The following is a 16285-nucleotide window of genomic DNA, read 5'->3' as shown; positions in this document are numbered from 1 at the left end:
CAAACAAAAACTTTTATTTTGGATGCGATTAATCACGGTTAATCGTTTGACAGCACTAATATATATATATATATATATGTAAAATTTCAATTTTTATTATCATATAGTATATACTTTGATTATATAATAAAGGTACATAATATATAATTAAATATATATAGTTAAAGTGATTATATATGTGTATATTTAAATATTACTATACATATAATATATATATATATATATATACACATACATATACAGTACATATACATAAAATATTTGTATTATTATATATTATATACTTTGATTACATAAGAAATATATATATATATATAATTTTTTCCTTCTAAATTCCACTTGTTATTAATTACTGCCCATACAATATGAATTATTCCTCCCTGCTGTCCTGATAAAGCATTCAGAAGGTATTATTCTCATTCCATCATTGCGTATTAATGGCTTTTATTAATTCACTAGCAGCTCTTTCATCAGTCAAAATCAATAAATGGATCAGTAATTCTGGCAGACAGGATAAGAGGCAGGTAGCGGGAGTTAAAAGCGGACGGCACTGAGAGAACGACCGACCGCCGCCTCTGATTGGCTGCAGCCGTGGGCCGTGTGACCCGTTTAGTGAGCATGAGAGAGGATAGAGATGCTGAATGTGAAGGGTTTTCACAAAGCAATGCTAGTGAAATAATGCCACATTGCTTCAAGTGATTTTTGCAGAAAGACGGTTGTGCTCTTACTTTATTATTTTGGGCGAGCATGTGGGCGACGTTCTCATCCCTCCGTTACGCTGTTTTTTCTTGGGCGACAGAGCCGACTGCTGCTCCTCCTCTACTACTGAAACACCAGCCACAGTTTGAGACGCAACCAAACTACATATGTTACCAAACAACAGTCACAAACCATTAAAACACTCCAAAGCACATAATCAGACAGATGTGAGACACATACAGAAGGGATGAAGCACAGGGACAGAGAAAGAGTGGACTAATTGTTCTACTGTTTGTGGTAAACTTTACTTGAACCCTTTATGTATAATGCATAATGTACATTGTAATGCATTATATACAGTATTTTCATAAATAACTGTAACCAAAGTTAAAATGCATTAGAATATTTGCAGATTCCTTGTTACATCTGAAACTGGTGGTCATGTATAATTACTGCATTATACTTTCTAATACAGGTGTAATATTGAATATACAGTATTTGGTATTATATCTGTGCTCATTTTTTATGAATGCATTATATATAAAGGTTTCAAGTAAAGTGTTACCTTAGTGGCATTATTTTATTATTTTTTTTAAATGGGCAGCTAACTTTTTCTTAAAAACGTACAGCTTTACTTCAGCATTATTTTCAACAGAAAGCGGTAAAATTATTAGAATTGCAACAAAATATTTATAATAGATTTTGAAATGCATTTGACAACATTTTAAATAATTACTAGTTTTATTAAATATTTATTAATTTTATTTATCATCTTAATTCTGTTTCACATGTTTTTGTTTGGGTGGCTTATAGTATTTATTATTAAATAAATAGTATAAGTACGGAAGCCCCGAATTGCAACATGAAAAAGAAAAGAAAAAAAACCTGGGAAAAAACTGTGTCTTGGATCCTTCCTGAGTCATTGTTTATTTCTCTTTCTGTATCTGATTTTATCTCTCTCAAAAAAACTTTTCTCTCTTACAAATACCCATTTTTCCCTATCATAATATATATTTTTTTAATTAAAAAAACTTCTCTCATCAAAAAATGTTTTTCTCTTAAAAAAAAAACTTTTTTTTCATTTTGCTTTTTAAAACAAAATTCTCTTAAAAGTTTTAAAAACTTTTTTTCTCACTTAAAAAAAACGTTTTTCCCCTTTTCTTAAAACATTTTTTCTCTCTTCAGAAAGCTTCTTTTTTTCTCTTCAAAAAATGTTTTCGCTCTTTTTTTCTCTTATCAAATTATTTTTCTCCCTTAATAAAAAAAACACTTGTTTTCTCTCTTTAGAAAAAATAAATAAATAATGTTTTTTTTTCATATTGCAATTCAGGATAGCTTGTTTAGTGTTTCTGAACCCTGTTAGTCCGCATGCATTTCCCACAAAGCCAGGCCGAGTCTTACAGAGCGTGTGCGGGCCGATGGTGGAGGTGGAGCCGTGGCTGGAATGATATCTGTATTTAGCAGGCAGACTACAGGCCCGATGCAGGCGGGTGCTGCTGCTCTGATACAGCTCTCTAGAGCTGGCCAGACTGAGTCTGTGCAGATATAAGGCAGCCGGAGACAGCAGACTGCCTTTACGGTTATTTACTAAAGGCGCTGACACTCGGCCGCTGGGGACAGCAGGAGATGCTCTCACTGTGCACTGAGCTCGCATTAGGGCGGGTTTGGGATTCTGGGGCTGGAATGTTGGACTGAGCTCATCGTTTACTGTCAGACAAGAAACATTCATAATTAGGCAATGAAGAGAATCACCCAATTTTTACTGTCCTTAACATATGATTGATACAATACTGTTCATATAGAAAATGTATTATAATATTTTTGTTTTTGTTTTTTTAATTAATTATTTTATATTTTATTTACAATCTTTTTATAATGGAAATTCTAAAACATGTGCATGTTTTTTTAAATACTGACTCTGAATACTGATTTTATTACAACATATATTTAAAAAATAACTTTTGAATATTTAATTACTTATTGATTTATTATTGATCCTCAGTCACCAAGCCAGGTGCAATTTCTCAGGAAATTATTTCAGTGATATCTGTCAGGTAGTAGTGATATTATATGGATAATATTCCTAAACTGAAATTGCTGACAGCACCATTAGCTGACATATTCAAAAAGGAAAAAGAAAAAAAAACTTCACACGTTTAGAAAACAATTAAAAGAAATGAAAGTTACAGCTCCACATTATCAGAACTGCAGTGCAGCTGCACCATCTAGTGCTGAATGAGAGCAGGTGCCTGCAGAGCTGTATTAAATTCAGACACAGTGACATTCAGACTGCAAAAAGTATTTGGACACAACCTGTGTAAACTGATTTCATACAGCCACTTATTATTCTTAATGACCAACGAGCAAAAAAAGTTATTTCTCTATATTTTGAATGACACTTGCTTTGATATATTATCTGATGCAATTACATATTTATTTATGTCTTAGTTGTCCAAATACTTTTTTGAGGCAACTGTATATAATCCACACCTAGTCAGCATCTCAATTTGCACATATACATCAGACCAAATCGCATAAAATATTTGGATGAGCAGGACATGAAGAGAAGAATGACGAGAATGAAGAGAAGAGTGACTAAGAAACAGCAGACGGTTAAGAAACAAATGAGTAATAATGGGGAAAAGACTTACTTGATTTGATGTATCCATTATAGTTACTTTTAGCTGAGAAAATGCAAATACAAAAAGAAGTCAAAGTGAGACACATGAAGCAATGAAATTATCAACCAGTGAGAAAGAAAATGAAAATAAATAGCTTATTTTTTTAATCTAGAACTGACTATCTTCAACTACCCAGTTAGCGCAAAAACTTAACTAGTCTCCTAGCCTGATCAGCTGACCCAAAACCATCAAATTAGACCAATCTAACCAGCATGGCCAGGCTGGGACACCAGCTAATTACCTTAGGCTGGTATAAGCTTTTACATATCTACGCTCTAAACCTCCAATACAAAAGACATATATACTATGTGTATTTACAACATACACTGTATAATTCTACTATACAGTATAGCCATTTTCCTAAAAAGTGTTAGTAATGTCAGTCACCATACCCAACATCTAGATTATTAGCATAAAACACAGCACAAACTACGCTTAAAGGACATGTTCAGATAAAGACCACAGTACATAGCCGAATGTAAAATAAAACATTACAATGACGATTCAATGAATTACAAAACTAAACTACTAAACTGCATCAATACAATTCACACAAACAGCATGCAGGAGACCAAGTCTACCACACAGATACATCCATGGGCTTACAGCAGTCTTCACCACATCAGATGCCACCATTACATGGCACTGCACCAGCCAGATGGCACATACACAGGTAGCGGGCACAGATGAATACACGGGCACTCAGCATGGGTGCCACAGGGAAGGCGTTCACTTACAGGAGCATAAAGTGGTCGTGTTATCATACAGAGACACAGGAGAGAAGGGGAAGCCACGGTGCAGAACCTCCATGTTACTAGCCACACTGTCTGACATGCACAAGCAGCCACGTTCTGCCCCACCGCAAGCTACACAACATGCCAGATGCATTCTCTTGTAGGCGGACTTCTTGGCTGGGGTCATGGGGCGGATGAGGGGAGAGGAGGAGGAGAAGCATATTAATGGATGGGAGCATTATTTCACTAACAGAAGCTGGACATCCAGAAACTACAGCGGGCCAAGTATAGAGCCCTGAGGAACACCTTCAGAAAAACATGTTTGTTATCAAGTAATATATAATTCTGTTACAGAGTAAAATCTGTTGTATTTTTCAACAACAAGACATCAGTTCAAGTGGTTCCAATGCTGTTTTAATTATTTTTTATATTCTTGGGAATACTGTATTTTAGAGATGCGAGTAAAGCATGTAAATGCATGGAGATGAATGAGAAAAGATATCAGGAGCTCACTGTAACATGTCCTGCCATGGTATATAAAATATAAAAGAGCATTTTATAACCCTTAAATTATGCAAACCACAACATTTTACCTCATAAATTACACAAAATTATATTCTTAAATATTACAAACATATGAGGTGATATCTAAACTCAAAACAGAATAATTCTCAGAAAAGCCCAAGTGCTGTTAGGAGCTTGTTAGAACAGCAAAAATTCAAGCTGTCTCCTGCTGATGATGCGGTGGAGGACAGTGGGTTGATGGAAGATGTAGTTTTACATTCACACATGCAGCAGGCTACAGTCATTACTCACAATACAACACTATCAGAGAGTGGGGGAAATGATCACAGATCCAGGTCAGCGAGAAAAAGGGAAAATGTGAAATGTGTAAATTACTAACTAAATGTTTTTGATGTATTTTAAAAGTATCAGGTGGAGGTAAAATCCAAAAAGTTTGATAATGTGGCCAGGCAGTGCAGTCATATCGATAAAACAGCCTCAGTAGAGACGTCATTGACAAACTCCTCCACACATGAAAGATTTATATCTAAATCATTATTTTCCAGCTGTGGGGAAAATTTTGGTAAAGTGCAATGTAAAAACCTCACAACAAATCCAGTTTGATGATTCCTGATCCCACAACAGAGTCTACCTGATTAAATATTTTAAGAAATGTTATAATCAAAAAAATACATTTTCATATTTGGTAAAATGAAAGTGATATAAAATGCACCTAATAAAATCTAATAAACCTAATAAAATCTACCTATAAATATGATTATATATAGAAAATAATCTACATATAAAAATTATTCATATAAAAATAAAAAGTGAAAGTAAGACAATTATTAATAAATATTCTCATGGTAACTTACTCCGTTTGCATCCGCACTTCTTGATCCGTTTTGGGTCTGTAATGTCATCGTGACAAGCTTTACAGTAGAAAAGTGCCCTAATGGAAAAAGGCAATCTTATTCAAACCATTCGCACAGCATATGAATCTATAGCTGGATATGTAAAAAAAAAAACACATCAACTCCTCACCTCTTCACCTCTTTGGCATCACTGGCGATGAAGAAGCCCAGTGTTCCCTCCTGCATCTTCACATGATTGCCCGGGTTAATCAGCGTGCTGTAAAATACAAACAACACTCACAAACCACAGAATGTTTTCAGAAAAACCTCCCTTTAAATTATCATTTCTGCACTTATGAAGACAGGACAGCTCATGCCACAAAGTGAAAACACGTTTAAAACTTAACCAAAATCTGTGTATACTATCAATCATTGAAAGAAGAAATTCTAATGAAGAAAAAAAATGGCCCAAAAGAGACATTAGATAAAGATTTTGTACAGTAATGTCAAAATCACCCAGAATACAAAAAGAAGCATAACGTTCCATTTGAATGTTAATGACGACATGCATTTACTAAAATACATTTTTTTAATTTAATTTAATAAGACTACTCTTTGTATCCGTTTGTTGTGATTGGTTATTGTTATGTCTGAACTAAAATAATCTATTTTATACATTTCAGGATGACATTTGCATGCAAACATAGAGTATTAGTTTACTTGGTTTACAGACATGCAAGCATGGAATAGTTCACCCAAAAATGGCATATCTGTCATTATTTCCACTCTCATGCCATTCGAGACACGTGACTTTTCTTCTTCCATGGAACATTAAAGGAGATTTGTAGCATAATGCCTTAAATATACGATGGTTTTGTATAATAAGCAGTTTACTGATTTTCCCTTCTGCTGCAAATCTCAAATTTCATTCATGATTAAGTTTTTCAAGCTGCATCACGATCAGTCACATGCTGTCACATGCATTCCTTTTTATGTTCCACGGAAGAAAGTCATACAGGTTTAGAATGACATGAGAGTGAGTAAATGATCACAGACGTTTCATTTTTGCATCATTTTTGCATGGACTATCTCTAAAACGTTCAGCATGCTTAATTTCATAATTGTGTCACTACAGAAAAGAACAGATTTGTTGACAGTAAAAGCATTAAACATGTTCAGAAGGGCAGTGGCAGATACGTCACCACTGTTTTCAGTGCCACATTACAGTTTACACACACAGCTCGAACAGAAGTACAGAAACTGAACGACAGTATCCCTTGAAAATCTACACATATAATTTGCTGCCTTGACTAAAAGCCATTTACAATATTGTCTTGACTTTTAACCAAGCGCATAAAGACCCTAAAACATTCAGAAACGTTTCAGGGAAATATGGCAAGTAAATTTTCAAGAGAATTTGGTATGACGTGACCACACCAAATGAAACCTTATAATTTCATACCATTTTCCACCCCTGTGTGAAACAAACACAAACAGCAGCGAAGTCAGACAAGCCCCTAAATGCAGGATAAAGAGCACGCTAATCATTTCAGCAGGGTTATTATCGTTAATTAACACTCAAACTAAAACCATAAAAAACATTTTTGTTACTTGAAATAAAACGAACATTTACTGAAGTAAAATAAATAATAATAAAAAAACTTTTTAGATGGCAAATACTAGTCTGACAAAGTTTCTGAAATAACAAACAACGGAAATAAAATAAAAAATGTTTTTAAAACTTTTAGTCATACTTTACATATTTCTCATTTTCGTTTTGTTTAATTTAATGCACTAAAATAACAACAAAAAATAAAATTATAACAAATAAAATAAAAATTATATAGACATTTAAAAAAATAACGTGCAAGACAAAAATGCACAACAAAATCACAACAAATTTAACTAAAATTAAAATTAAAACAACAAACATACAATCTAATTTAAAATGCTAACAAAAACTATAATAGTGCATCAATGATACTAAAATAACACTGCATTTGAGTCGAGAGCATGCTAATTAAAGAAATATATATTGCTGTCACTGGATCTGGATCTTTTAGGACTGTGAATGTTTTTAATGAAGATCAGACTGACCTGCTTTCTCTCTGGTCTGATTTATACTCGATCGCGATCAGCAGGAGTTTCAGCTTCACATAGCACAGTCTACAGAGAAACAAAAGATCAATTAAAACTAAACTACACATACTAGATGAGCAAAATTCACATTTGTTTCCTTATTTATTTATCTCATTTATATCTGCTTACACTTGCAACTTTACAGCCAAAATATCCAGAAACGTATTCGGATAATCAAGAAATTAGAAAACCTGTCAAAAGTTTTAAGTTGCTTATGATTTGTAATATCCACGGCGACAACTTATTACTAATATCTCATTTTTAAGAATTTTACTAAATATAAAAAAGCAGTAACCAGTAATATTAAATTCTTCATTGTTGTAGGCAGTTGTTGTACAAGCAGGATGGTTGGTCGTAGGGCCGCTCTATTTACGGCTGGGTAAAAAGCGCTGCGTTTTACAGTTATCAACTGTACAGTTATCATCAACATGTAATTATTATGGCAGTGCATCAAAATTCAGTGACATCAGTTTGCCAAAAAGAACACAGAACGTTTTATGCACCATTTACACCTGGTAAGGTGCAGGTGTACATTTCTTTCGTACAAACAAACATTTTGAAAATACGAACATTTTCATGAATTCGAAAGTTTACGTCAGAACAGCTTACACAAAAATTCGTTCTGCTCGTGTTTCATGAATTAGGCCCAAAGACTATCATACAAACATAAGTAAAATGGTCAAAGTAACCGCACTCATCATACTTACTCACAAATGCTGGGGAAAGACAAACCCACGAAGGCACTGGACAGATACTCCGTGTACATTTCATTGGCTACTCCCTCTAAATAATACTTCTGCCATGTGTCTTCTTCAATCTAAACAGAAGTAAGTTGTGAGTTTCAAGCTCAGGTTTCAAACGGTGACACCGTTTGCTCCAGGATGAGAACTATAAAATGGTCAAAGTAACCGCACTCATCATACTTACTCACAAATGGTGGGGAAAGACAAACCCACGAAGGCACTGGACAGATACTCCGTGTACATTTCATTGGCTACTCCCTCTAAATAATACTTCTGCCATGTGTCTTCTTCAATCTAAACAGAAGTAAGTTATGAGTTTCAAGCTCAGGTTTCAAACGGTGACACCGTTTGCTCCAGGATGAGAACTGACCTTGATGTAGGACCTCATGGAGAAGAGGTTAGCCAGCATGGTGGACAGACCCTGTGCCAGGCAGCTCTGAGCGATGAAGCCCAGCTTCAGCTCGGCGAGGCAGATGGCGTCATCGCCCTCCTTCCAGTTCCAGCTCGGGATGTTGAGAAGATGAGCCTGGAGAAGACGAGGACAGAAAGTGCATGCATTAAAGGCCTCCTAACTGTTTGAAACAAGATTTTGAAGTACAACGTGACAACTCAGAATTCCCTCTTTAGTTCATCCAGAACATTTATCGATACCAAACAGCTTGTGATTCTTAGTTTGAATTTTGGAGAGTACCCCAGAATGTAATCAACGTAATCATTTCCATTTCGTTCTGGGGTACTCTCCAAAAAGTCGGAAGACGGTAAATCGGAGACAATAATTGTTGAATAAATTATGTTATTATTGTTTACTTTGCGCATAAAAAGTATTCTCGTAGCTTCGTAATATTACGGTTGAACCCCTGAAGTCACATGGACTATTTTACAGATCTCCTTGCTATGTTTCTGTGCGTTGATGGTGGAAGGACCCTTGCTGTCTACGCAGGGTCAGAGAGCTCTCAGATTCCATCAAAAATATCTTAATTTGTGTTCTGAAGATGAACGAAGGTCTTATGGGTTTGGAACGACACAAGGGTGAGTAATTAATGACAGAATCTTCATTTTTGGGTGAACTATCCCTTTAATTCTAAAGATCATGAAAAGGGAAAATGGTCATGAAAAACAACATTCTGGCTGTTTTCGGTACAATAAACTTATAATGGCATGGAAACTCTCACCTTATTGTGGTACTGCAGCATCTGTGTAATGATTCGGATCTTTGGATGGTAGTTTTTAATGGATATCACCCTAGAAAAACACACATCAAAAGTTGCTTTTTCGTAATATTACGGTTGAACCCCTGAAGTCACATGGAATGTTTTACAGATCTCCTTGCTACGTTTCTGTGCGTTGATGGTGGAAGGCCCCTTGCTGTCTACGCGGAGTCAGAGAGCTCTCAGATTCCATCAAAAATATCTTAATTTGTGTTCTGAAGATGAACGAAGGACTTATGGGTTTGGAACGACATGAGGGTGAGTAATTAATGACAGAATTTTCATTTTTGGGTGAACTAACCCTTTAATTCTAAAGATCATGAAAAGGGAAAATGGTCATGAAAAACAACATTCTGGCTATAAACTTGTAATGGCATGGAAACGCTCACCTTATTGTGGTACTGCAGCATCTGTGTAATGATTCGGATCTTTGGATGGTAGTTTTTAATGGATATCACCCTAGAAAAAAACACATCAAAAGTAGTTTTTTTGAGTATAATGCACAAATTCTTATTTAGTATTTTGGTTTTTTTTTTGGGGGGGGGGGGGGGGGGGCTCCTGTCTCACCTCATGATATTGGATGCATCTTCAGCATCAGGATCTGCACAATATTTATTGGCTAAGATCAGACAGGCATCGGCAGACTCAATCTAGAAAAATGGGTTTAAACAACAGATCTAATTTAAAACGTGATTAAGCTTTACAGGATGTAAATAAATGGGCCAAAAATAAATTAAAAAATCACTTTTTGCAGGGTTCCCATATTTTTGTGCACTGAACTCAGTTGTTTATTACGCCATACAAATTTTCCACACCAGTCAAATTGCTAGCAAATCATTCAGACCAATTAGTGAACCAGTTAAAAAGACTTATGGCACACAAAAAAGTTCTTTTAGGATCCTGGATAAACTATGATAACTTTTTTTTTTTTTATTCTGTTTCAAATTAAATATTTTTATATTTTCTGTATTCACTTCAATTTTAATTTTGCATTTTTTTGTTTTGTTATTTTTATTTATTTTTAATGTTTAACTGTTATTTTAGTATCATTAATATACTATTATAGTTTTTGTTAATTTTATGAATGAGATATAATTTTTACATTTTGTTTTCATCTTAACTTTCATTAAAGTTTAAGTAATTCTGCTGTGTGTGTTTGTCATTTTTATTTGTTTTTGTTTTCTTTAAACACGTCTAATGTTTTTTTGTTATTTTTCTTTGCTTTAGTTTATTTAGTTTTAGTTCTTCAAGTAAAACTAAACAAAAATGATAAACATTGCCTTGGCAAATAGCTGGAATAAAACACATTTTTGTATATTTTATTTCAAGCAATGAAAACATGTTTAATGGTTTTAGATTACTATAATAACCCTGCTCTACACAATGATTAAATATTTTACAGAGCATAACTAGAAAACAGTAGATTCTTTTCAGTAGAATTTGCCATGATTTTTTTTATGATCATATACATTTCTGACATTTCACTACACACTTCTACATGTTTTTTCCCACTAATTTGTCAAAGCAACTTTTCGGTTTTTAGCCTGCCGACAGTAGATTAGACCTGTACCTTGACTCGAGCGAGATCGTGAGGGTTGAGGACGGATCCCTGGTAAAACTCCACCTGCGTGAAGTGTCTCTTGAATAAGGCTTCCAGCTCAAGATTAGGGGAAATACTGAAAACACACACACACACACACACACAATGGCACTGTGAGACCATGACGTTCATCCCACAAAACAGAGCAGCAGGAGCGTTCTTCAAAACGTCTTTTGTGCGGATGAAACCTCCATTCAATTTCAACATTGTACTTACTTATGGAGAAAAACTATTTCTACATTGACATCATCCCTGTCCTTGTGTAGGAAGTCTTTGAGGAAGTTGGAGACGCTCTCCAGCGTGATGTGACCGCAGACGACTATATGCCTGAGAAACGCAACGGGTGAGTATTCATCAGAAAACATCACAGCTGATCAACAAGTGAGAAAACCACCCAGATCACACGTTTAACACAACATTTAGCCTTAAAAGCATACAAAATCAGACTGAAATCATGTGAAATGAACCCTGAGCATGTGCTAGTTTGAAGGGAGTCTGGGTGGGTTTTCTCTGGAGGAACTGGATTTATACTGAAACAACAACAAACCTTGTCTTAAGTTCACTTAAAACAACAACAACGAATGAGTTTAAAGCAGTAACAGCAATGCAGTGCCACTTAGAGTTAAAGACCCCATAAAATCACTACTCAGACATTAATCAACATTTAATGAGCTAAAAATCTGAATAAAATCCGAAGCCATAACGATAATCTCATAAGATACATTTGAAATACTTTTATCTGCTAAAATGAGTATATACTGTAGTTGAGCTACAGACTAAACAACAAAAAAACAATCTTGATTTCATGGGGACTTTAAAGTCAAAGCATCTGAGCAATGAGCTGACGGTCTGAAAAGGATAGAACATTAAAATGACTGCTGATGATTAATTATAAACTAATGCAAGCATATATTTCATATATGATGTGTACACTGTTGTAGCTAGCATTAAAATAAGTTGACACACAAAACAGTACAGTGACGTGTAGTTGAATTTTGTGATTGTACATATACTATGAAAAATGTGCGACACCTCATAAAATGGCTTATATTAGTGTTTTTTAAAAAGAGTTTAAGTACACCTGAAAGTTTGAAAAGGCTCAATCAAAACATATACATAATCAAAAGATTGGGGTGGGTACAGTTTTTTGCTTTTGAGTTTTTTTTTATCTGCAAGGCTGCATTTATTTGATCAAAGATGCAGTAAAAATTGGGAAATATTATTACAATTTAAAACAGCTGTTTTCTATGTGAATATCTGTTAAACTGTAATGTATTTCTGTGATGTGCAGCTGTATTTTCAGCATCATTCCTCCAGTCTTCAGTGTCACATGATCTTCAGAAATCAGTATAATATGCTGATTTGCTGCTCGAGAAACATTTCTGATTATCATCAATGTTGAAAACAGTTGTGCTGCACAATATTTTTGTGGAAACCGTGATACACTTCATTTTTCAGGATTCACAGATGAATAGAAAGTTCAAAAGATCAGCATTTATTCGAACATTATAAATGACTTTACTGTCACTTTTGATCAATGTAATGTGTCCTTGCCGAATGAAAGAACTCATTTCTTTCCAAAAATAAAACCTTTTGAACTGTACAAAGTACAGCTGAGCGATAAAAACACGCACACGCAGAAGCCCAGTGTCACAAGTAGCACGAATCAGCAAGCGATGAGCGACTCACACGACGCCGCCACAAGCAATGAGATGACTTGTGCCATTTGACCCCAGACCCTCATAATAATACGACTTCTGTGGAGGAGCACCTCTGACGTCACAGGAAGCACTGCAGCGACTTCCTGTGAGGTCAGAGTCCGCGCTCATCCACGCCAGACCCTGCGGAAAATAAGAACCTTTTCATTAGAGGTTCGGCGCCTTCGATCCTTTGACTTACTTTCTTCCTCGGGTCGAGTTATAACTTCCTCCATATTTCTTCCGATTAAGGATGAGAGCAGCGATTTCTGGCACGTAGCGAGCAAACATTGCCTACATGCATGGGACAGAGAGAGAGACGGGCATGCAGACGGGCCGAGCGCACTGAGCGAGCGCAGCCCAACCCGCGGTACTTACTTTCTCCCATTTACTGCACTATAGGAACCACCATATTTCTTGCGGTTTCCTATTAACTCTATGATTTCAGGAACGTAGCTGGCAAACATGGCCTGGAGGAGGAGACAGGAGACACAGGACAATAGAAGTCTGCCAATGCTTCTACCCTCAGTAGAAGAGAGGTTTCATATCAGAAATAAGAGCCTTGAAGCGATAGTTCAGCCGAAATCAGAGTTCAGTCCTCGTTTGCTCACCCTCGTGTCATTACAAACCCCTATGACTGACTTTCTTCTGTGAAAAAAGATGCATGTACAAAAACAATGCCGAGCCAGAACTTGAACTGAATTGAGCTTGCTTTCATAACTGATGAACTTAGACATTATTAAACGGAATTAGGGCTGTATATGTAACAGTTAATAAAAAATTAAATATAAAAAATTTACATTTATATAAAAAAATAATTTATATTTTATATAAAATCAATATGAAGAATTAATATTGAAATAATATATGAATATTGTATTAATTAATTTAAGGATAATAAGTTAATCTTAAAACATTCAGATAAGCAGTGAATTGTATTTCAAAAACACTTACAGCTGTTATGTATTTATTTTAGTATTACACCAATCAGATTTATCAATATACATGTGGCGAATTGAAATGATCTGTGCACTAATGTGTTTTTTATGTTTTATAAAAATATTACTGTAAATTATTCATATTAAAATTAATGTTCATTTTTATTTATAAAGTATTGTATACAAGTCATTTTACTCATATTAATGGATATTCTTATTTGTATATATTTAAATAATTATATTTGTATATAAATGTAATATTAATATGAAAATAATGTATCAACATTAATATTTTATTTCTTTAGTTATATGAAAATAAATCCTTAGGGCAATAAGTCGGTCTTACAACGCTCAGATAAGCAGTGAATTGTTTTTCAGAAATACAGTTTTTGTTTGTATTACATTGACAAAATTAATCATTATAAAAGGGACAAACTGAAATGCTGTGTGCATTAATGTGTCCTTAATTTTTTTAATGTAGAAAATGTTTAATAAAAGCATTGCGATAAATACTACAATTAATTCCAAAATGACATACACGTTTAAATGTTTATATTTCAACAACAAACTGGAGTAGAAACATATAATTATATCAATAAAACATTTTTTATTATATTTAATATTTAATTATAATTATTTAAATACAACTATTCATAATGAACTAATTATTACTATTTAATTTCATTTTAATTATATTTAAATGTGTTTATAAATCACCTTACTATTGAATAGTGTACAGGATTAGTTGAGAGAGATTTTTTACACTATCGAATCGAATTGAATCAAGATCAAAATTGAATTGAATCGCAAGCTTTGAATCAAATCACATCGAATCGAATCATGAAATCTGTTAATACTCAACTGAACTGAATCAGCAGTGAACTGATTTGAACCGAACAACAACACTATTTTCTCTTTTTGTCTCTTAATTGAAGTTTGTATCACTGATTCTCATATTTTTCTGTTTTATTATTTATTTATTTATTTTCTGTACCGTATAAAGTGCTATAGAAATAAATGTGACTTCTGAAGTCATATGATCGCTTGTCTGAAGAATAAGTCATATGAACTGTAACTTTGGTCCCCATTCGCTTTCATTATATGGAAAAGTAGACCTTTCGAGTTCCACCGAAGAAAGAAACGACACGAGGCTGAGCAAACGATGACAGAACGATCATTTCTGCACACACTATCCCTTTAAGTGTTAAATACTGGAGCTTTCAAATGCAGACAGTGAGCGTCAGAATGCTTGTGTACATGCATTGCCCAGAATTTAGAGGCTGGAAGCTTTTAGGATAAAAGTAAAAGCATTCTGTTTGACAAATATCCCTGTTTGAAGGGATATCGGTGTTGAAGAGAAGAAAAGCCACAGATGAGATTCGATCTGCCGTTTAAGAGGGAAAACGGTGAAGTAAAGGAGGAAACCTCAAGAGCCATGTTTAGTCCAAACAAACTCTTACGCCGGGCTGATATGAGCACGACTGTCACCTGTAACACTGCTGCACTGTACCTTTTACATCATTTACATTATTACAGGAGTTCATAAAACTGCCTCAGATCTCAAGCATTACAATACATACTACAATTAACAGCAAAATATATTTCATTACAAACTTTATGAAAAATGATGAACATTAATTGTAATATATTTACAAATGATAATATTTTATTAATACGACTATAATTGTTTAAATATATTTATATAATTCTATTTTAATAATTCATAATATTTTTTATGAAATAATATTTTAATATTAATAATTTATTATTTTATTTATATGAAAACAAGCATGGCAATAAGCTGGTCATTAAAAACTTTCAGATAAGCAGTGAATTGTCTTTCATTAACACTTTTGTTGGTATTACACTGACCAAATGAATCATAAATATGGCAAATTGGAAGAATCTGTGCACTAATGTGTCCTTAATTTATTTTATGTAGAATTTTTATATATATATATATATATATATAAGCGTTACATATATGTAACGCTTTTCTAAAAAATAATTCCACATAAAATAATTGTATACAATTAATTTCTGTACCGTATAAAGTGCTATAGAAATAAATGTGACTTCTGAAGTCATATGATCGCTTGTCTGAAGAATAAGTCATATGAACTGTAACTTTGGTCCCCATTCGCTTTCATTATATGGAAAAGTAGACCTTTCGAGTTCCACCGAAGAAAGAAACGACACGAGGCTGAGCAAACGATGACAGAACGATCATTTCTGCACACACTATCCCTTTAAGTGTTAAATACTGGAGCTTTCAAATGCAGACAGTGAGCGTCAGAATGCTTGTGTACATGCATTGCCCAGAATTTAGAGGCTGGAAGCTTTTAGGATAAAAGTAAAAGCATTCTGTTTGACAAATATCCCTGTTTGAAGGGATATCGGTGTTGAAGAGAAGAAAAGCCACAGATGAGATTCGATCTGCCGTTTAAGAGGGAAAACGGTGAAGTAAAGGAGGAAACCTCAAGAGCCA

General features: G+C 34.3%; 1 protein-coding gene across 1 annotated transcript in view; it reads right to left on the bottom strand.

Moving 5' to 3' along the window:
- LOC107595209 (calcium-activated potassium channel subunit alpha-1-like) overlaps positions 1-16285 on the bottom strand; it is a 107512-nt gene that overhangs the window by 36941 nt on the left and 54286 nt on the right. Inside the window, exons 9-22 of the mRNA XM_016285553.1 lie at positions 13238-13329; positions 11379-11489; positions 11133-11238; positions 10130-10212; positions 9952-10021; positions 8725-8880; positions 8539-8648; positions 7570-7638; positions 6935-6946; positions 5663-5749; positions 5494-5570; positions 4931-4939; positions 3351-3383; positions 729-825 (exon numbers count right to left, since the gene is read on the bottom strand). Of these exons, the coding sequence (XP_016141039.1) occupies positions 729-825; positions 3351-3383; positions 4931-4939; positions 5494-5570; positions 5663-5749; positions 6935-6946; positions 7570-7638; positions 8539-8648; positions 8725-8880; positions 9952-10021; positions 10130-10212; positions 11133-11238; positions 11379-11489; positions 13238-13329 (1112 nt within the window). The remainder of the gene's footprint in view (positions 1-728; positions 826-3350; positions 3384-4930; positions 4940-5493; positions 5571-5662; positions 5750-6934; positions 6947-7569; positions 7639-8538; positions 8649-8724; positions 8881-9951; positions 10022-10129; positions 10213-11132; positions 11239-11378; positions 11490-13237; positions 13330-16285) is intronic.

The sequence above is a fragment of the Sinocyclocheilus grahami genome, unplaced genomic scaffold (assembly GCF_001515645.1).
Source record: "Sinocyclocheilus grahami isolate Dianchi unplaced genomic scaffold, SAMN03320097.WGS_v1.1 scaffold198.1, whole genome shotgun sequence".
Classification (NCBI taxonomy): domain Eukaryota; kingdom Metazoa; phylum Chordata; class Actinopteri; order Cypriniformes; family Cyprinidae; genus Sinocyclocheilus; species Sinocyclocheilus grahami.
The sequence above is the reverse complement of the archived record's forward strand: the minus strand, read 5'-3'. Positions and strand labels throughout refer to the sequence as shown.